This window comes from Bicyclus anynana, chromosome 15, assembly GCF_947172395.1.
Source record: "Bicyclus anynana chromosome 15, ilBicAnyn1.1, whole genome shotgun sequence".
In the NCBI taxonomy this organism is placed as follows: Eukaryota; Metazoa; Arthropoda; class Insecta; order Lepidoptera; family Nymphalidae; genus Bicyclus; species Bicyclus anynana.
The window spans coordinates 8,805,833-8,828,872 of NC_069097.1; the positions used below are offsets into that span (position 1 = coordinate 8,805,833).

A 23,040-nucleotide genomic window follows, 5' to 3' on the forward strand; every position below is an offset into this window, starting at 1 on the left:
ATTTATGTTCACAAAAGGAGAAACAATAAATAATTATATGTATCCCATTCGTGTTTTTATTATTTGTATCCGAATTCCTAAATAAAATAATAGAATTAAAGAACAGTTAATACTAGTAGGTAAACATTATGTTTATGTCTCTATGGATATAGGTATATATACGTAATTCGACGCTCATTTTATACTTATGGGTATATATTATAATTGGTGTAGTTCTCTATCTGCTCACATGATGGCGCTAAGCGTAGATGGCATCTGAGGACTCTATATATGTTCCTTGCTCTATACCCTATATTCAATGTACTCTATGCGTGTATCACAATGTATTATACTACTCTATGGTGTATCATCTATGGTGTGCCGTGTTGATGTTTTGTAATTTGTATTTTGTCGTGAAAAAATCTGAATTCTGAAATAAAAATAAGTTTAATAATTTGGAATACTTCAGTAATAAATTACAAGAATATTTTTAAATCCTACGTTAAACAAGTGAATTAAACAATGGCCGGTAAGTTAAAACACATTACTTTTAAATAATTTTGAATTGATGAGTTTATTAATCTAAAAAATGAACTACCTATCTATACAACAATTTCCTTAATTTTAGACAAACTAACCCTGGACAAGCAACAAATGAAAGATCGGGCCACAGCCCATCTTAGAATATACGTTGGTGGTATCAAGGAAGAGACAGACGTGGATGATCTATATAATCATTTCATAGAATATGGTCAGATAGATGGTATTCTGGTCAGCAGAGTCTTCGGTTTCGTGCAGTTCAATCAGGAATCTAGTGCTAACGAAGCCATTGCTAAGGCCAATGGCAGTATGTTAATGGGAAAGAAAATAACAGTGAGACCTGCTAATATTAATGGACCGAAGTAAGTACTATAAATTTTTAGACCATAAATATATAATCACTCACTTATCACACAATCACTCTTCTAGTACTTAATAGAAGGTCCCACCCCTGTCTGTTGATGTAAACTTAATAAAATAAGAATTTTTCTATTTACTTACTTAATTAAAAAGAAAAATAACACCTCAATAGCTCAGTGGTAAAGGAACTGGTCTCATCACAAAGGCGGTGGTAGTCTATTGTTGCACCCACTCCTAGTATATTCTTTTCCCACTACTTGGAGGAGAATAACTATATTGGTCATATTTAAAAATAAGGCAAATATTTTTATTTTCAAAGTTAATATCTCAGTGACGTCATGTTAAACAACTCTTGACTCTTGAAAAACCAAATGCAGTTTCTGACGTTTGGAAAATTAAAAAAAAATACATGACTTTTAAATTAAGTTTTATAATAAATCCTTAACTTGTATTAATTAATGCTGATATATATTCCATGTAGTACATGAAATGAATATTGTTTATATTCAATTTGAATTTTAACTACCCTATTATCAGATCCTAAATTAATCCAATCCAGGACCTCTCCGTTGCGAACCTTACAACCACCAACTATACCAGAGAGATCATCAAACTAATTAAAAATTTATTATTATTGTGTGTATTCTTTTAAATTTTAGTACAAGGCAGACTGAAGTGGTGATTATACAGTCTGATAAGCCACCTGCAGTTGCTCTTACCGATAATACACCAGTCGCAGAAGTCGCTGAAGAGCCCTATGATAACTACGGCAACTATGTGGGCGATCAAAGTAAGCTATTTAATCTTCTGTCAATCCAAATACTAAAATTATTAACTTGCTGATGCCGTGCAGTTTCACCCGCGTTGTTCGTAAGAAAACGGAGATATGTAGCCTATAGCCTTACTCCATAAATCTATATGGGCTATCTAACTCTGAAAGAATTTTTTAAATCTGACCAGTGGTTCCTGGGATTAGCATTCAAGCAAACAAACAAAGAAACTCTTCAGCTTTATAATATTAGTAGAGATGAAATCAAAGTCAAAGTTCATTTATTTCAGTTATGCTTAGTTTACATGCACTTTCGAAACATCATATAATAATATTATTAGATAATGGTGATAATAATTGGTCGATAACTTGAAATTAAAGTTACGAGGGATCCAAACAAGCCTTGTCCGGGAAGAGCCCACAACAAACTCAGCCCGGGTTTTTTTTCTGTTTATCACCATTTTACAAATTTATCTAGTACTAAATACACTATCATACAAGTTAGCCCTTGACTACCTGATGATAAGTCATGATGCAATCTAAGATAAGAAACGGGCTAACTTGTTAGAATGAAGACACACACCCCTTTCGGTTTCTACACGACATCGTAGGTAGCGGAACGCTAAATCGCTTGGCGGTACGTTTTTGAAAGACAAGGTAGGGTGGTAACTAGCCACAGCCGAAGCCTCCCACCAGCCAAAAGTGTTGTGTTCCTCTTTAGATTATGGCGGCGATGAATATGAAGAGACTGGGCGAGACTACGGTCGTGACGCACAACACGGGGGGCCGCGGGGCAGGGGGCGGGGCCGAGGCAGAGGCAGGATTGCGCTACATGGCGGCTTCAGAGACCACTCGCCACCAAGAGGTATGTACTCTTATTTTTTATTTTTTTTGTATGTAACTAATATCAAAGGATTAACCTCACTCTCACGTGCCACTCAAAATTAAAAGAAAAACCTTTGATTCATGTATTCTACCAGTTTTGTCGTATGGATGCCAAACATGGAGCATAACAAATCAAAATATACGCACACTTGAAGTCTGTCAGCGTAGCATGGAACGCAGTATACTTAATATAAAATTAAACTCTTTACTTGAAACGAAACTAAAATAATTGATGTCACATACTGCATTAAAAAGCTGAAATGGAAGTGGGCAGGACATATGATTCGTAATAGGAAGGATAAATGGTCAAGAGACATAACAGCTTGGTGCCCAAGGCATCACAAAAGAAACAAAGGAAGACAGCGTCGTAGATGGGAGGACGATGTCAGAAAAATAGCAGATGTGACTTGGAATAGACAGGCAAATAACCGTTCAGTGTGGCGGGCTCTAGGTGAGGCCTATGTTGAAAAGCACGACAGTCTCAACACACCGGTGTCAATGAAATAAATTTGTAAATAATTTAAAGATATTTGTGATTGTTTAATAAAGGCTATTATTATTATTATTATTATTAATATCAAAGGATATTGAAATAATCTAGCATTATCAACCCATTACTACTTTTTTCGGAATCGTGATGGTCGATTATAAAGGTATGGCTGAGCAAAGGACACAGACGAAGGAACAAAAGGGAGACATAGAGTCATCACCTCTCTATAAGCCTAAGATGTGCACCACAATGTATCTTGTGAGGTGAAAAAGATATATATTGTTGACCAATGGCCTCGGAAATATCATATAATGAAAATATAAGTCTTCAGTCTTAATTTTTTATATTCGAGTACAGTATCAAAATATTAGGAGCGACTAGCAATGCATGTCAACAATTTGGCAAACAATTTGGGAGGAGACAGCACACAGTAGCCTGCAGTTTTGTAAACTGAAGCACATTTATCATTTCTTAAACCAATTTTAAAAAATCTTTTTTTGTTTGAAAGAGTATACTTCCAGATTGGTCCTATTTAATTTTGACACACTAAAAACAGAAAATTAAAATCTTTTTAATAATAAAATTGAACTGACTTCAAAATCGCAAAAATAAACTAAAAAGCGAAAAATTACACATTTGTGTTACCATCTGATCACTTTGAAGGCAGTGCCAGTCACAGCGATGCATTAACTAAAGCCGATTAAATCATGAACTTTTAGGATTTAATGACAGTTCTTTACCGTGGTTCTTTCAGAAATGGCTTTAAGTAATTAATACGTCACTGGCTTGGCCCCAAAATTTTGTAATTTTGAAGTCAGTTAAATTTTTTTGTTAAAAAGATTTTATTCTTGTCTCGATATATGTCGTTGTAGTGTTTGTGTATATATACACCGTTAGTCGGGCAAGGCAGGCAGTCTATCGCTGGCATCGAGAGGAGGCGGACGTGTGCCGCTGGCCATTATAGTGTGTAACAGTGTAGTGGTGAGACGGTGACTTACTGCTATTACAGTAAGGACAAGGGATCTTACAGTCGTGTTAGTGACCTACTGTACTTAAAGCATTCATCGTCGATGATTCCCAGGCGGCAACGAGTGGTCAGAGAGAGGCTACGAGCGGTTCTCTCAGCCGGAGTACCCGCGCGCGCTGCCCCTGCCGGACAAAAACGACTGCGAGATCATCGTCGTCTCTAAACTACTTACGTAAGTCACTTTTATTATATTTTAACATTTTTGAATTCCCTCATAAAAGTTTCGCTTTTGTAAAAGACAGCCATTTGATATTCAGTTATCAGCAAAATTTTTAGATTTTATTTGATAAAACAAAATGAAATAGTGTTAGCACAAAATTAAGCCTCAACTTGTTATAGCCAGTTAGCTCCAGAATATTTATGAATAGAAATCACACTAAAATTAAGGCGAAAGTTTGTGTGTCCGTTTATTATTCCACTAGCTGACGCCGCGTGGTTTCACCCGCGTGGTTCCCGTTCCCGTAGGAATACGGGGATAATATATAGCCTATAGCCTTCATCGATAAATGGGCTATCTAACACTGAAAGAATTTTTCAAATCGGACCAGTTGTTCCTGAGCGCGTTCAAGCAAACAAACAAACAAACTTTTCAGCTTTATAATATTCGTATAAATTACGTCTCAGCTCATAAATTTTGCTAGACGTCCATCAGCTGTTAATGATGATTCTCACAGGAACGGGAACTCAGCAAGTGAAACCGGAGCGTCGGCCAGTTATTTTAAGTATATAAAGGCACAGAATAAAGAATGATCCAGAATAAGACTATATAAGCAGGGTGGTGAAGCCGGTGAAACCCATGAAAAAAAAAAACAAACGTCACGCGTCTTGACATTCATGTATACAAACTTTTTTTATAAATTTTTCAAGATTTAACACTAACAACAATTACATAAATTGATATTACCTATAAAAAATACTCTCTAGTACTCTTTAGTTTTCGTGAACAGTTATTAAAATATTTAAAAAAAAGACGCCATTTTTCTTAAATAATATTGAAAATTACTCATGCGACTCTTCGTGTCGTACTGACTCGAGTATATGTTCGTTTTTGAATTTTGTATTCGGAACGCCTACGGCACTGTCGTGTTCCGTGCGCTTTGTCTGCTTGTTATTCTTTAATCTGTGATCATAGGTAAAAACCTCAGACTAAATACATAAGGACTAGTATCGCACCCAAATTCACAAACAAAATTTTCTGCCATTTTCTAAGGAAAACGAGCTTAGATTTCATACATATCTTATACTAAACTAGCAGTTTTTGTTGGTTTTTTACACCATATAACTATACAAAAAGGTATTTTTGCGGAGGTTTTTAACTGACGGACACGATTGTAAACTATGAAACATCGATTCTTTAGATCGATTCTTTATAATCGCATAAGATCGTTGATCATATACTTTGACAGAAAATTAATGTCTTGCGAGGCAGGTCTTTATCTAATTAGTCTGAGGTAAAAACTTATTACATCGTCAATGGTATCTCGCAGGGAATACGCAGAGTACATAGAGAGCAGACTCAAACGGTTGGGTATAGTCGTGGACCTGCTTTTCCCAATGGAGGACGTGCCCATCGGCAAAGTGCTGGGCAACATAGCGTCGCGCGGCTGCCTGTACGCGATACTGGTGATGCCTCTTAACCAGGAGCACAGGTCCTTGACTCTGACCATACTGCATGGATTACCTCAAGGTAAGCAGATTTATTTATTTAAATTACTAGCGGACCCGGTCAAGCTTCGTTTTGACATAAGTGCACTTATTCTCTATCCCTACTCTACCCTTTTATACCTCTACCCCTACTCTACCCCTACCCTACACCTACCCTACCCCTACCGCTTGACTCTTAAACGTTTGTATGGGAAATAGAAAAGGGCAGTTTTTAGGGGTTTCCCGGAAATTATTTGATTTTTTCTCACCTTTTAAACCTTCCCTATACCTTCACGAACATTTCAAGACCAAGATAAGATAAATCCGTTACGCCGTTCTCGAGTTTTAGCGAGACTAACGAACAGCAATTCATTTTTATATATATAGATCAAACCCCTCCACCCCCAAGTCAATCAAACCATTTAAAGCGTGATCGTCTTAAGCGGGTTCTAGTGTACTATATACTTATAATTTGAAATCATAATTTGGTTATAGTGATATGAATAAAATGTATATATTACCAGAACACCGCAACATACCGCTCGAGGACGCCCTACATCTGATGTCGCGCAACTTCCAAGAGGTGAAGCTCGGTGGGCCTTCGGGCAGGGAGGCTGTGTACGCGCTGTTGGGCCAGCTAGCTGACGGGCGCAGTCTCACAGTGCTGCAGTATGACAAGGTCATGGAATATCTCCAGGTAAGATATATGCAGTGCAGCAGTATGACAAGGTCATGGAATATCTCCAGGTAAGATATATGCAGTGCAGCAGTATGACAAGGTCATGGAATATATCCAGGTAAGATATATGCAGTGCAGCAGTATGACAAGGTCATGGAATATATCTAGGTAAGATATATGCAGTGCAGCAGTATGACAAGGTCATGGAATATCTCCAGGTAAGATATATGCAGTGCAGCAGTATGACAAGGTCATGGAATATCTCCAGGTAAGATATATGCAGTGCAGCAGTATGACAAGGTCATGGAATATCTCTAGGTAAGATATATGCAGTGCAGCAGTATGACAATGTCATGGAATATTTCCAGGTAAGATCATATGCAGTGGCAGCAGTATGACAAGGTCTTGGAATATCTCCAGGTAAGATATATGCAGTGCAGCAGTATGACAAGGTCATGGAATATCTCCAGGTAAGATATATGCAGTGCAGCAGTATGACAAGGTCATGGAATATCTCTAGGTAAGATATATGCAGTGCAGCAGTATGACAATGTCATGGAATATTTCCAGGTAAGATCATATGCAGTGGCAGCAGTATGACAAGGTCTTGGAATACCTCCAGGTAAGATCATCTGCAGTGGCAGCAGTATGACGAGGTCTTGGAATATCTCCAGGTAAGATATATGCAGTGCAGCAGTATGACAAAGTCATGGAATATCTCCAGGTAAGATATATGCAGTGCTGCAGTATGACAATGTCATGGAATACCTGCAGGTAAGATCATTTGCAGTGCTGCAGTACGATAATATCATGGAATACCCGCAGGTAAGATCATTTGCAGTGCTACAGCACGATAATATCATGGAATACCCGCAGGTAAGATCATTTGCAGTGCTACAGCACGATAATATCATGGAATACCCGCAGGTAAGACTATTTGCAGTGCTGCAGTACGACAAGGTCATTGAATATCTGATAATTGACCGCCTAAAGCCATCTTGTAATACAAATAACAATAACTTGGTATTGCAGTAGTCCTAGCATACATTAAAGACATAGTATCTCTTGAATAGAAAGACATATCAAGTCGACCAATAGCGGCGCAAAAATATCGCTCTTTCATTGCTATGAGATAGAGCGATATTTTTGATGCCACAGTATTGGTCGACAATTTGTATTTTGCATTGGAAAATTAGCAAACTTCTTCACTTGGCGAGTAAGCTGGTGTTACGAAAAGTGTAATCTGGCGAGGCAAACGGACGTTGAGAGAGCTAAAGTCGTTTATTTTAATTGTGTGGTCTGAAATTAAAAAAAAATTTTTGGGTCTTTCTCTACTTGCAAAGTAAGGATCAATTTATTTATAGTCTATCCCATGGTATATTTATCCGTGTTATTGTGCATTACATAAGGGATTAAAGTGCTAACTTAATCTACAGAACCCTACACTGCGCGTGTCCCGACACGCACTTGGCCGGTTTTTTTTTCAGAATCATTGTTTCTCACGATATGACAATTTCCAGGAGCGTCGAGAACAGCAAGTCAAACTGGAACTGGGCGAACCGTTGACCTCATCAGCGCCGGCTACCAAGACCCAGGCGGACTTGCAGCAAAGGATCCTGAGCATCCTCAACGACAAAAGTGCCCCCACTAAAGAGCCCCCCAAGCCGGAACCACAGAACAAACTCCTGAACGACCCCACTGTCAGAAAAGCGTTAGATTCAATATTACAAAAGTTTGTGTAATGATCATCGACTTCCTATTAAAAAGTGGATGCACAATCAGCGACCAAAGAACGTCCCCACTCAATGAGTGCCAAACACAACTTCTTGGCAATCAATTCAAATAGTCGCATTTGCAAATTCAACCTTAAACTCAATTCTTAAGGTTGAATTTGCTCTGACTTTGGGATTTTATTAAATATTGGACTACATTTCAAGACCTTTAGGTATCATTTTCTTTACCAATAATTCTAAAACTGTCGAAAGTAAAATTGGCCAGTTTTTAAGTGAAATTTTCTACATCATTGTGCGTCCTTTTATTTTATGAGGTTGATGGTAATGATGTCTATTTTCCATGTATCTATAGTGTGACACAAAAGAGTAGAAAATAAACGAGGGCGCTGTAGTCACCTATTCATAGGTGTAACTCTGTGTTGTCATCCACTTGGGACTGCAACTACCTTGATACTTGATGATAATTGATATTTTGTATATCATTTTGTATCTATACTATAGTATTATAAAACTGAAGAGTTTGTTTGTTTGAACGCGCTAATCTCAGGAAATACTGGTCCGATTAAAAAAATTCTTTCAGTATTAGATAACCCATTTATCGAGGAATGCTATAGGCAATCATATATACTTATTCCCGTATTTCTACGGGAACGGGAACCACGTGGGTGAAACCGCGCGGTGTCAGTTAGTATGATATACATATAGAAATATGTAAGTAATATTATGTTACCCCCCACCACGTGGACTGACGACATCAAGCGAGTCGCAGGGATTCGCTGGATGCAGGTGGCTCAGTATCATGATGTTTGGAAGTCCCTACAAAAGGCTTATGTCCTGCAGTGGACGTCCATCGGCTGACATGATGATGATTATGAATATTATGTTCATATTTACATAAGATAATCTATTGAAAATAACATTATTATCTAATATTTGGATTATACTTACTATCTAGCCCCAAAGTGAGCATCATGTGGTACTAAGATAGATGATCTCATAATTTAAGTTTCTTAAATTTAAATAAATTCAAGTCAATCTCGTCTAAATAAATTATATTTATTGTAATTCGTCTGGCAATTATCCGAAATTCCACTATGATTTTAATAATAATCTGATAAAACTATCAAAAGTGATTGGTTGCTCTATAATGACAGATCTTTGTGATAGTGACAGTAAATGTGGTGTTGCCCACAGCAAAGTTCATTAGTTCCATTTTTATTAATTTCTACTCTTCTATGTCTCACTATTACTAAGTTGAATTGACTATTTAATTCAAAAAGGGTTATATTTTAAGCTGATTATTTTAAGTCTTTAATATACTAGCAGTCCTAGTTAATGTAACGACGTCATCTTTACATAAATTACGTCACACGTATTCCGTATTTTTTTTACTCCTCTCCCTGTCTTAGCTCTGAATTAGATAGTTCTGATATTAGATATGAAAACATATAATATCACAACTGTTTCAATATACAAATTTCTAGATACAAAACATGACATGTTCTACAATTTTCTATTTTGAAACAGCAGTTCTGATATTACAATCAGCATTAAATCAATTATTATTAACTAGCGGACGCCCGTGACTTCGTCCGCGTGGAATTCAGTTTTACACAAATCCCGCTGGAACCATAGATTTTTTTCGGGATGTAAAGTAGCCTATGTGTTAATTCCAGGGTAAAATCTATTTCCTTTCCAAATTTCAGCCAATTCGCTTCAGTAGTAGCGGCGTTAAAGAGTAACAAACATCCATACAAACTTTCGCCTTTATAATATTAGTAGGTTATTAATATCTTTTTAATGTCTAATGTACCATATTCTGGCAAAATAAAGATAATTGATTGATTATCATAAAAATTGAACCGGTTCAAAGTATTTCACTTATTTTGATGACCTAAATCTGGACGTTATACCTACTCTTTCAAACAAAAAAAAAAATTTTAAAATTGGTTAATAAATGACAGTTATGATATTATAAACTTCCTCATGAGTTGGTTCTTGCATCGCGGGACGATCCAAACTGATTTTGGATCGTGCCGCGATGTCCAGCCCATGACTAAGGGCCGCCTATGGGTTCGAAACTAGTCGGGCATACTCCGACCTAATATCACGTGAATTTTAGCCGTGTTTCATAATCAATTAATATAATATTATCTCTTGAAGATACATGCCGTCATACTGAAAAAAGGCGCTTCTAACATTTTTGTCAAAATTGAGTGTCAAAATATTTTTCAAAGCTTGAAGCAACAATCTGGAAACAAACAATCTTGAGTCATTATTTTTAGTTTAATATGTGACGTCACAAAGCTTAGGGACAATACCTTATACCTCCCTCTCCCCGCCATACCTTGTTAGCCATAACGAGTAACTATTGTCTTTAGTAGGATGGTCCCTATAGAAGAGACTGACTACGTTTTCGTCGCGACTGTATTGTTACTTTTATCTACATACCATACAGTGCCATGCATAATTATGGTTGTTGATCAGGGTATGCGCTAATAAGACAATTTAACCTCTGCTTTAGATTCGGAGGGCGTAGTTTCGAATCCGGTCCGAGGCATGTACCTCCAACTTTTCAGTTATGTGCATTTTAAGAAATTAAATATCACGTGTCTCAAACGGTGAAGGAAAAACATCATGAGGAAACCTGCATACCTGAGAATTTTCTTAATTCTCTACGTTTGTATGTGTAATTTAATTTTCTTAAGTCAACCAATTCGCGTTTGGCCAGCGTGGTGTACTAAGGCCTAACCCCTCTCATTCTGAGAGGAGATTCGTGTTCAACAGTGAGCCGAATATGGGTTTATAATAATTATGATGATGATGATGACGATGATGATGATGTATGAAGCTCCGCTATTCACGTTGGCTATCATGTAGTAACTAGTATGCATATTTCGAAACGACGACAATATTCGCCACAATGTTAACCAACATGTAGACGGGGCAGTATCAATGAACTCTTGATTTGACTTGATTAATATCACTAATATTTGTCACAGGTAAAGAATGTGTTGAGAGACGTGATAGTCCAGTGGATATGACCTCTGCCTCCGATTCCGGAGGGCGTAGGTTCGAATCCGGTCCGGGGCATGCACCTCCAACTTTTCAGTTGTGTGCATTTTAAGAAATTAAATATCACGTGTCTCAGACGGTGAAGGAAAACATCGCGAGGAAACCTGCACATCAGATAATTTTCTCAATTCTCTGCGTGTGTGAAGTTGTCTTAATTTAAGTCATTTCTGACAGGATCTGAGGAGGACAACACTGTCTGCAAAATCTAAATGTATGAGTTATTCTCACATGGCTTGAATTAATACATCACCGGCTAAGCACCGCCTTCATACTGATCAGCAGGTAGAACATATTATGATGTTATTTTTCGCTTTTTAGTTTAGTGGGTACGTTTTTAGGTTTTGAAGTCGGTTGTATTTTTTTTATTAAAATTTTTATGTATGGTATCTCTGAATCTACAAACTGATTTTTTAAATTCTTTTACTACTAGAACACCATATTATTTGTGAGTGCCATAGGCTACATTTTATCTGCGTATTCACATGGAAACGGGAACTATGCGGGAGAAACCGCGACTCTGCTACTGGAGGATAAAATACCTTATAAGACTATGACATTCACAAATAACGTGGCATTCTAGTCGTAAAAGAATTGTTAAAATATTTTCGGTAGGTCCAGAGATAACCCCCTATAACACCACAGACTATCTCTTTTATAATATTAGTTTATAAAAAGGATTACGTATTTTTTTTCTGTAACGTGTTGAACCGAAAGGATCGGTCTTAACATTATCAATAAATATCCTGTAGGTACTGGGTGGTGGAGGTGGATTTATTTATAAAAAATTAAACTCATTGATATAGTTTAATATGCTTTTTATAAGTTCACATATTAGGGTGTACATATTTTAGAGCTAGTTTTGATTGGTGATTCAAGACAAACAATAGTGTATTTTTTTTTATTACAATAAACAACACGAAATAATTTCATAAACGTACTATTTATCAACTAAGACTTGGAACTGTACAGGATATTAACGATTTTCCATAATTTCGTACAGTAAGTCATTGACGTAAAATTAAAAAAAAGCAATTATATGAATATCAAGCGGCCTGCGGCCTGCGGCCTGTAGGTTGGACTATCAACTATGCGCAGTAAGACTTTTTTGGGTGTAAGCGACGCACGGTAAGAGGTGCCACGACTAACTAACACGAAGACGCCATCACGAGCATCTACGATTTTTTTCAATTCTTTGACATTTTATTGGTCTAAGAGCCGGCATTAGAAATATACACCCTCATCTGTAATATAAACGATAAATGATAGATAAAATTCACAGTGACACATTGCTAATAGGTTGCATAGCTAATACAAAATCTAGTAAACCATGTAATAGATCAAAGGCTCAAAAGTCAATAAAGTTAAATTAAGCATAAAATAAGCTTTCGTTTTGCATTTTAGACGACTAAATAACTGATGAGGGTCTATAAATAATATTTCTTGCCTTATATCTGGCAACCCTATAATAGCAGTGTGAAAACAGTCAGCCTTTACAGTTGGGTTACTTTTATTTGTTAACCAATGAGGGAAGTAGAATAAATAAATTTAATAAAAAGTGTGTGTCAGCTCCGACGCACGAATGGTGCTCTTTCAGATCGACTGTATATATACGTGTATGTTGCCCCGCAGCATACACTATGACTGTACGTATCAACACACGCCTGCAAAGTGAAAAGTGCGCAGAAAAGGTTGCGCACAAAAAACGTAACGCTGTCATCCGTTCATCGAATTTAACTGCCCATATTTTTTTTTCATACCGAGGGCTATATATGAAAAATCGATTCTTAAGGAGTAAACTCAAAAAATCATTTAATACTACCCAGTCGCAACTTTACTAGACAACCTATTTGCAATGTGTCAATGTGAATATATTCTATTATTTATTTTTATCCCAAATAAATAACAGATGAGAGTTTATATTTCGTATGCCGGATCTCGTACTATAATTATAGTTTTAGTCATTTTTAATTGAAAAGAGTCTTTTCGGCAATTTGGGGGGGAAGTGGTTATTGGTCATATTTAAAAGATATGGGCATATAAAAAAATATATAAACATTTTTTTTAAATAATTCTAGTTTTACGCCGATTCAAAACCGAAAATGCGTTTTTTTCTTTAAATATTTTTATGTTTTCGTCGATTCTAAATTGAAAATGCCTTTTTTTAATCTTACGTCATTATTATTTGTAAAATTATAATTATATTGCTTGACCCTCATTCTAAGTAAAATAATTCTTGTATGAAAGCGGTGTCAAAACTCGCGTCAAGAATTTAGTATATTCGTATGCAATCTGTACGACGTTTCGGAACATCGTGCGTTAACTGCGCAATACAAAATTTTAGGTATCACCGGTTATACATATAGGGGCGCACCGCCTACGCACCTAAAGTCAAGCATACTTTGTTCATGACCTGTGAGAGAGTAAGAGACGTCATAAAGATTGCGCCCGACTATACGCTCGTAGTTACAATACAAAGTCATAGACAATCAGTTTGTTAAATTCCAGCGTTGAAACTACTACCAACTCTGGTTCTTAATTAATAATCTTTAAAACAATTTGTCACCTAAAGTATGTGCAACAGGCTAGTTGACACTTTTTTTTTAAATGGTCTTAAATTGTTAAATCCTTCTACTAGATTGAAAAAAAATAATCATATTTTTTGAGACTGTGTTTACATGAAAATTTCAAGTTTTAAATATTTTTTTTGATAATACGAGCCAAAACGCTGTCGGCCATGATTTTCTATATTTTAAGTGTTTCATGACGTCACATTGACAAATATTTTACCAAACGGAGCGATTTACAAAATAGTTAACATTTAGTTTAATTTAGTTAACATTTGACATCACAAAATGGACGACAGCGTTTTTGACGTTTGGGGAAATTTGAAAAAATACATGATTTTTAAATTAAGTTTTTATAGGAAATCCTTAACTTATATTAATTGATATCGAGATATATTTCGGACCCTGTATTCCATGTGCTACACGAAATTAATATTGTTTATATTAAAATTTAATATGAGTCAACTACCCTATTATGACAAACTATACTCGTAGTGACAAAGAAAGGTTGACCGCTAAAGCAATTTAGTAACAAGGGGCCATTTATAAATTAGGGTAGGTACTTCACACCTTTATTAGCAAGTAGCTTGGAACAGTCCAGTTTGACACCGAGTGACCAACTGAACTGAGGAGTCAGTGGGGGAAAAAATAAGTATATGGCAACCAGCTAAGTGCTTGTACTTAGACCATTAAAAAGAAAGGATCTGCCTCGTAAAACGTTACCCCTCTGTCAAAGATCAAGATCTATCTAACGCGTTTATAAAAACTGCTGCTATAGAATCAATGTTTCATTGTTGTAATCGTTTTCGTCGTGTAAAGAGCTCCCTAAAAATGCTGGTTTTTGTAGTTGAATGGCCAAAAACTTGTAGTTTAGTAAATGATGTAAGTAACGTTTCATTTGCAAGTATTTCTACCATAATTTTATCAAATTTGTAATAAAAACGATTTCTAAAAAGAACCGATTCTTTTGACGGAACAGTAAAATATCGATCAAGTAATCGAACATTCTATATATATATTCTGTGGATAGTCTAAGCGATGTGTTGGTTAGTCTGTGTAAATATTACGCGTGTGTGTATTACGAGTCAATTATATAGTTGTGTGTAGTGTATGGACACAGAAAATATTTAATGGTGTTAAATGTTTTCAATGTGTGACTTTACTTCGCCCCCCTCAAAAAACGTCAGACTTTTTTGTTGGCGAATTTGGGTGCGAAACAGGTCCATTATTTTTAATGGTCTAAGTGCTTGTAAGACCACGCGCACGTGGGTATACCTTAAGCCACTAATACCGACTTAAAATAGCAGTCTTTGGTCGGTAGACTACAATAGGGGATAATGGCAGTTTTTTTAAATTTTATACAAATTAGGAGTATGCTAATAGTAAAGCAATTTTGTAAAAGTAACAGAGTATCTGCGATCATTACTTTCGGAGCTACAGGGATTTAAAGGGTCAGATTTGCGGCGCTGCCGCGGATCCATAAAACGCCCCATACAAAATGGTACGATTTAATGACGTCGTAGGTACATAATGATCATTAAATTTGCATGGGCGTTCAAACAAAATTACTAATATCTTTGTTATTTGTGCGTTTATGTTTATAGTTCATATATTAAAAAATGTCACATTTAAGGTAAGGAAGCTAAAACTGTATGAATTTTCATCAAATTACGATAAAATATTATTAATAGATTTTGTAAACAATCTTCAGCAAATGTCCAGACAATCTTTGCTTTTTATAAATAAATTAGTTAACATTGACTTTATTTACCCGAATGTATCATAAAAAAAAATCAATATATACAAACTCAGTCATCATCCCCATTATTTAATTTTCATTTTCTACTTGGCACTAGCTGTGATAGTTTGCCTTTTTTGTTTTCATTATTTAGACTATTTTCGTGAATTTTATCACCATTTAGTTGGTATTTTACATAACAACCGCATAGCTGGCGGAGGCTCGCTAAATATTTTGAAACTAGCAGACGCCACGCGGTTTCACACCGCGTAGCGTTTCCGTAGAAATACGGGGACAAAATATAGCCTAATGCACCCGGGGATAGAGTAGCTTCCCAACAGTGAAAGAATTTTTAACATCGGTAGTTTCGGAGCCTATTCAATGCAACTATCAAATCCGCTTTATAATTTTAGCAAAGGTATTAATTGTATGTTGTGTGTCGAAGCATAATCTATAGTAATATTTTAAAGAGGTAAAGTTTGTGGCCTAACCCCTCTCATTCTGAGAGGAGACTCGGGCTCAGCAGTGAGTCGATTATGGGTTGATCAAATCAAAAATCAAAAGTTTGTGGTGTTGTAGGGGGTCCAAATCTGGATCTTCTGAACCGATTTTGATAACCCTTTTACCATCAGAAAGCCACGTTATTTATGAGTGTCATGGGCTATATTTTATCCACGTTATCTCACGGGAACGGGAACTACACGGGAGTCACCGCGAAGCGTCGTCTAGCTACCTATAAACACAAATTTTACGTGTGCAATGTCACAACAGCTAATAATTTCTAAATTTAATATGTGACGTCACACCGCGCGTAAATGAGTCATTTATCAAATTCGCGTCACTTAATTTATAAATGGCCCCAAGAAATTGTAACAGAAAGATTAGTTAATTCATATTTGCATCATATAGTAGTTATATAATAAGAATTTTGTAATACGTATTCTATAGTTATACATATAATGAAACACCGCCAGCGGTTCTCGTGAACAATTTTCAGCGACATAAAAAGGAGGATCTATCATTCATTGGCAAATTAAAAAATTAAAACAATATATAATGGAAACTTGATCAATTTTGAAAACATCATATCACGAAATTTACGATGGCAATTTAATAAATTGCAACATTGCGACGCGTAGCACAACATAATTACTTATTTATTTATTACAAATAAACATATTGAGATCGAGGCCTTCTTTTAGGTCCTTCGAAAGCATAATTGTTGTTACTTTCTAGGAGTTGTTATATATATATATAATTAACTAGGAATATCCACATCTTACTCTATATAAACAAATCCACATACGCCCTTACTACTACAGCAACTAAATGCGTTCACACACCGGTCGATCTCCGTAAAGCTATATTTGGAAGATTTTGTGTCAAATCGGAGTTCGAGAGGTGAGCACGTTATGTACAGGATCAGTCAGGCATTTGGTACGATGACACATCCACATGGGTCTATGACGACCTCTCCGGAGTGTCCTCCTGCTTCGATGGGTCGAAACCCTCCTTTATATGTGCTCCCGTGCCCTTGGGATCTAAATCTGTGGCCCAGCTGAAGTGCATCAGAGCGAGGTGCGAGTTGCCCAATTTATTGTGAACCTTGCCGAGTAAATAATACACTAACGACTCTCGCGGCGCTATATTTTTTAAATGGTGCAAATCGCCGAGCGCATCCTGCGGTCTCCCAGCGCGCAGTAGCACAGATGCTCTATGGAAACGACAAAGGGGATTCTCCGCGTCCAAAGACACAGCTCTTTCTAGAGTGGCAAGTGCACGATCCATTTTGCCCAAAGCGGCCTGGGCCAGACCTAGCTGGCAACGGAGAACACCAGAGTGTGGATGAATGGCTAATGCCCGACGGATGTGCACTTCCGACGCTTTCCAACGCTCCTGACGGGCGTATACAGTGGCTATGCCGAACCAAGCCACGTAGTTGCGAGGATCGATGCTGACCGCTGTTCGGAAACTGGCAAGGGCTTTATCAGTTTCTTCGGCCACGGCATACTCGTGTCCGAGGAGAGCGTGAGCGTACGCTGCGTCTGGGTCTATCTGAACCGCGCGTTTGAAGAATTTCAATGCTGTTTCGCGCTCTTTGTGAAGGGAGAAACAGTTGCCCGACGCCAGCCAAGCTATAGAATCGTTTCTGTTTAGCTCCACTAATTCTTGCGCTAGAGCAGACAGCTGCGCTTCACGTTGGAGGTGCCACAAACAGGTACTGTATATGTCCATACCCTCTGTACGATTTGGGTACTGTTTCCTAATATCTGCAAAGATTTTGGCCGCCGCCTCGTATTGCGCCAGCTCGTAGTGCGCCCGAGCGATCATCGTCTGCACCCAGGGGGAAGAAAACTGTTTCGGTGATATCTCTTGGAACTGTTTGATTGCATTTTTGCAATCCAAAAATGACAGTGATTTATACGCATCTCCTAGTTCCCTCAGTAAATTTAAGAGAGGCACACCGTTGCTGTTCTTTGGCGTTATTGTCGGTGTGGCCTCTATACTTTTGTTTCTTTCGTTTGTTTCGGGATTTGATTTTATATTTTTGGCTGTGCGTTGTTTATTTTTCCTAGAAGGACTTTTGGGTGTAACAAATTTCCGACTAGGAGATTTATTATTTTCTTTGACTGAATAACTACTGTTGTTGTTGCTGAACAATCTTGAAGATCGTCTCGGTGCAGGGCCGAGTGTACATCTGGGCCCTGGGCTGAATACTGCATCTTTGAGTTGACCTACGTGGGCTCTCAGAGAGTTGACTATCTTTGGTATAGCTTTCTGTTCATTGGCGTCTGTTAACGTGGACGAGTACAAAACTGGAGATTCTTCCATAGGTAACATGCCGAAAGATGGTGAAAATGGTATCGGTGCCATTCCGCTGAAAACACTGTGCATGCGCTTCACAGGTGCTTGAGTCTCCGGCGTGATACTAGTTGACATCGTCATAGGAGTGCGCGCAGCGACATTGTTGGGTGTGACTATAGAATTCACATTAGTGTTATTGGATATGTTACTGTTAACAAGAGAAATGTTTTCCGAATTGCTGACTAGATTCACTAATGTTGAAACACCAAATGTAAATTCTGTGTTGTTTATTTGGAATACGTTATGTGGGTCTACTTTCTCACCCATTTGACAGAGCTGGGTGAATGATTTCCACATAAAGGGATTGAGCGACAGAGCTTTCCTCAGAGCCTCGGCAGCTTTACTTCTTCTCTCTGTGATGTTGTACACTTTGGCCAGAAGGTGCAACGCGTAGGGTGCTTGTTCCCCAAACTCAGATGCAACAGTGTCTTTTGTGCCTAAAGCGTGCTCAGCATCTTTGTAACTGAAACAAAATTATACATTATGATGACAAAAATAAATTTTATCTATATATATATAAAAATGAATTGCTGTTCGTTAGTCTTGCTAAAACTCGAGAATGGTTAAACAGATTTATCTGATCTTGATCTTGATCTTGAAATATTCGTAGAGGTAAAGGGAAGGTTTAAAAGGTAAAAAAATTAGAATACTTGCTGAGAAAACCATAAAAAACCCTTCTCTATTTCCCATACAAACATTTAAGAGTCAAGGGGTAGCCCAAGGGTAGGGCAGGGGCACGGTGTTGGTAGGGTACGGTAGGGCTAGGGTAGGGTAGGGGTGTGGTAGGAGTAGGGTAGGGGTAGAGTAGTGTATAGTAGCGATAGGGAAGAAGTGCACATAAGTCAAAGAGCTACTACTACTGTACTAGAGCAGCTTTGAATTCCAGAGAGGCCAAAGTCTTTTAGCAAGTTATAGAAAGATTTTGCTGGTAATCCTCTCGCACCTATTTCTATAGTGTACAGACTAACCTCACAGCCAATCAGCAGAATCAGAATCATTTATTTGCGAGAAACATTAAATTTAGTTACACAAATTCAGTTTGTGCTGTGGTCCTTGGGAATGTTAATCTCCAAGGGCACAGTAAGCTCTACAAGTACTTTGTGCTTAGTTTTTTAGAAAGAAGGAAAGTCTGGTCTAGATCTCTAAATAGCAACATCTTCAGGGACTTAGTATATAATGTTCTTCATATGTATCCATTAATAAACTGCAATCAAGTACAGAATCTAGGATTGAATAAGGCTTACTAGAGGAATTTGATATTGAGCCTGCTTGGACGAAGTGAATTTTTGAGTTCTAGCTACTGAAAGGCTAGACAGCTTCAACCTTCACATATAATTTAAAGTGCTCTATCATGACAACGTGAGTAAAGACCACTATCCAGGAGCACCTTGCATCCAACCAACAAGTGCCTTGCTGTTCCTATTGCCTCACCACAAGTATAGCAAGATTTTTCAGTGGCTTACCCCCATTGCACTAACTTACTTTAATGTGGGAGAGTCATTTGAAAGGCATTAATGTAGAATTTTAGTAAGACAGGCCCAGGCCTGTCTTACTAAAATTCTACGTCTTACACGACCATATCAATATCTTAGCATTCCATGGATTCACCGTGCAGGTGCCGGGTCCATCGCGTGATAGAGAGAAAAACACCAAGCAAAGTCCAGGACTTGGGACTACTGGATGTAGGGTTAAGGAATTCCTTGACGATCGATCAACACTCCCCTTCTCTGCTGTGTTGTTCTCCCTACTTATCCAAATTTCGTAAGATCCTATTAGAACAACTTTGGATACTCGTTCTAATATAGAACTAGCTGCACTTCTAGAGAGGCCAAGGTCTTTAAGCAAGTTATAGAGAGATTTTGCTGGTAATCCTCTCACACCTACTTCTACGGCATACAGACTAACTACAGAGCCATTTTTAGTTAGTTCATTTGTTAGGTCATAATATTTATTCACTTTTAAACTGTGGTCCTTCAGAATGTTATTATTTCTTTTCAATACAAGGTATTTATTAGTATATTTTGATATGTATTTTATTCAATATTGTAGGTATTTGTGTAATATTGTTTATGTATTAGGATGTAAATTATTTGTATGTATGTGTATTACTAATACTATGGTTATTTTTGTTTTACGCCACCTGCTGATGTCCTTAAGTTTTCCTAAACCGAAGGTTGCCTGGAAGAAATCACTACTTAGCGATAAGGCCGCCTTTTGTATGCTGATCTCTTCCTAATTTGTTTTTTATTTCACTTGTTTTTGTCTTTGTGGTGTGCAAATAAAGTATATTTATCTTATCTTATCTTAATGTTAGTCTAAGCTCTACAAGTACTATTCGCTTTGTTTGTTTGGGTAAAAGGAAAATGTCTAGCCTAGATCTCGAAATAGCGACATCCTCTGGGATTTTATAATGTTTCTCATACGTATCCATTAATAAAGTCCAATCAGCTGCAGAACCTAGGATTGAGTAAGGCTTACTAGATGATTTTGTTATTGAACCTGCTTTGACGAAGTTAATTTGTCTTTTACTTGTTTACAATCCTTTTTGAGCTCTACTCTAGCTACTGAAAGGCTTAAAGCTTCACGTATAATTTGGAGTACTCTATCATGACGACGTGAGTAAAGACCCCTATCCAGGAGCACCTTGCATCCAACCAACAAGTGCTTTGCTGTTCCTATTGCCTCACCACATGTATAGCAAGATTTTTCAGTGGCTTTCCCCTAAGTTGCTCGGATCTGGGAGAGTCATTTGAAAGGCATTAAGATAGAATTTTAATAAGGCAGGAGACCGCCACTTTAGTGCAACCAGGATGCAGAACTCACCTAAAGATAACCACTCATTTTGTATTTCTAAATTCATTGTGTGCACTTTGTAGATGTCGTTTTCATCTTCTTGTAAGAAGGATTTTACTATGTCTTGGTCTCCTTTATTCTTATTTGGACTCAGCCCAGCTCTATTAGTCTGTGCACCTGCCATAAATTGTTAATGGAATTGAAGCCTTGAATTCAATTCAGTGGCACACTCATCTTTTGGGAGTGACGCTACTAATTCATCCTGAGACTTTGCCAGGACATGCGTTTTGGTACCTCTAAGATGTTTGTAGAGTTCCGATGGCTTCTTCATTTTCAACCCAAAACTGTTGTGACCCCTGAATAGAGTTGAGGGGTCAGCCGGGTGTGCCAGTCCAAACCAAAACTTCAATGTCTTTATGATGTTGCATCCAATTTTGCTATTCAATTGCAGCTGACGAAAATAGCATAATTTAGCACTAGCACTCCACACTTCACTAGTAAACTATACACACACACACAAAAACGCAAACACACACACACAATATAACATCTATTTATGAAAGAAATGATTTTTTCTCTGAAAATATTTATTTTAGTACATATTTCTTAAACATTTTAAATTAATTTTCCTTAAATAATATAACCTTAGAGTTATGGGAAATAATCCGAGCACCCTGTACATACATGTCTACACCCATTTAAAGTTAACAATATTTGTTAATTGATTCTGCATTCTAAAATTCATTTATAATATTGTTGACTGTAAAACTATAACTATTGTTCTTTAAAAATTACTTAGTATAATAGCTACAGAATATAATATGTAATAAAATATACTTACAATTTCAGTTCTAGTGAGCACTTGGCCAGCAGAAATTTAGCCTGTGGTAGGGTAAGGGATATATTGTGTAGCAAATGGTGAGCTTCATTCACACGTCCTGCTCTATAGTAACATGTTGCTAATAGAAAAGCAGTCTCCTCTGAGGTCACTAGAAAAGCAAAATACTGTGAATCAACTTCGTCCTCTAAATTAATAATTAATGAAAATCGATATATAACTTTCCGCGATTATAGGAGGTATAACAAAAATAATATCCCTTACCTTCAGCATGTAATCTCTCAGCCAGGAATACAGCATTGTCAAATTCATAGTTGTTGAGACAATCCCAAACGATAACCTGCATGTGAAAAAAATATTTTTAATTAGAAATTATATTGCAAAAATACCTTGACAGCTCCGGAAAATGTTTTCCAACTCCCACCTGTATTGGCTCTTGAACAATCATTTTTATAAATGTATACACTTCAGTTATGATAAATACGATAAAATATTTCACATAGCTTGCCACAAACGTTACACAGTCACAAAGTAAAATAAAAACGTTTCTTTTACGACGGACATTTTCATTTCAATTTGTTGATTGTCTATGGGCGGATGATTGTTGTTACGAAAGCCGAATGGGATGGATTGGGGTTGGGGCAAAGTTCGTTGATCGTTCGATATTGTGATTTGAGGGGTTAATACAACTAAATCTTTGTCTGTGTTGTATATTTCGGTACTTTCCGGTTTTTCAGATTTTGTAAATGCTGTACTTAGACTAATTATATAAGGACTTGTATCAAGCAAACACATCGCATAAACTATCCACAAAATTTTCTATTACTTGATAGATGTTTTGCCGTTCCATCAGAAGAATCGATTCTTTTTAGACATTGCTTTTTCAAAATTGATATAATTATGATAGAAATACTTACAAATTAAATGTGATTTCATCTTTTAGTAAACTAGAAGTGATTGCCGGTTTTTATGTCATGAATCTACACAAACCATTTTTACACGACGAAAACGATTAAAACAACGAAATATCGATTTTAAAGAAAAAGTTTTCATAAATACGT

The 23,040-nt window shown here is 37.0% G+C and overlaps 2 protein-coding genes across 2 annotated transcripts; one reads left to right on the top strand and one right to left on the bottom strand.

The window, feature by feature from the left end:
- Nucleotides 1-355: 355 nt before the first annotated feature.
- LOC112051854 (nuclear receptor coactivator 5) lies at nucleotides 356-9,481 on the top strand. The gene is made up of 8 exons (XM_052885778.1): nucleotides 356-508; nucleotides 608-881; nucleotides 1,539-1,669; nucleotides 2,370-2,513; nucleotides 4,105-4,222; nucleotides 5,538-5,737; nucleotides 6,219-6,391; nucleotides 7,894-9,481. The coding sequence occupies exons 1-8, from the start codon at nucleotides 502-504 to the stop codon at nucleotides 8,113-8,115; spliced, it is 1,269 nt and encodes a 422-aa protein (XP_052741738.1). The 5' UTR covers nucleotides 356-501; the 3' UTR covers nucleotides 8,116-9,481.
- Nucleotides 9,482-15,159: 5,678 nt separating this feature from the next.
- Nucleotides 15,160-22,623, bottom strand: LOC112051844 (cell division cycle protein 27 homolog). The gene is made up of 4 exons (XM_024090661.2): nucleotides 22,404-22,623; nucleotides 22,244-22,319; nucleotides 21,983-22,130; nucleotides 15,160-18,811 (listed from the first exon to the last, which is right to left on the bottom strand). Exons 1-4 carry the CDS (start codon nucleotides 22,425-22,427, stop codon nucleotides 16,945-16,947), a joined length of 2,115 nt encoding a protein of 704 aa, XP_023946429.1. The 5' UTR covers nucleotides 22,428-22,623; the 3' UTR covers nucleotides 15,160-16,944.
- Nucleotides 22,624-23,040: the final 417 nt, after the last annotated feature.

What these genes read in the sequence shown, in the direction of transcription:
- LOC112051844 (XM_024090661.2), bottom strand. Translation starts at nt 22,427, where the DNA reads ATGATTGTTCAAGAGCCAATACAG. An exon ending in TTGTTCAAGAGCCAATACAG is followed by an intron (nt 22,320 to 22,403) that starts GTGGGAGTTGGA and finishes TTTCACATGCAG; the next exon opens with GTTATCGTTTGGGATTGTCT. An exon ending in TGAGAGATTACATGCTGAAG is followed by an intron (nt 22,131 to 22,243) that starts GTAAGGGATATT and finishes TTGCTTTTCTAG; the next exon opens with TGACCTCAGAGGAGACTGCT.
- LOC112051854 (XM_052885778.1), top strand. An exon ending in ACTGCATGGATTACCTCAAG is followed by an intron (nt 5,738 to 6,218) that starts GTAAGCAGATTT and finishes ATATATTACCAG; the next exon opens with AACACCGCAACATACCGCTC. An exon ending in AGGTCATGGAATATCTCCAG is followed by an intron (nt 6,392 to 7,893) that starts GTAAGATATATG and finishes GACAATTTCCAG; the next exon opens with GAGCGTCGAGAACAGCAAGT.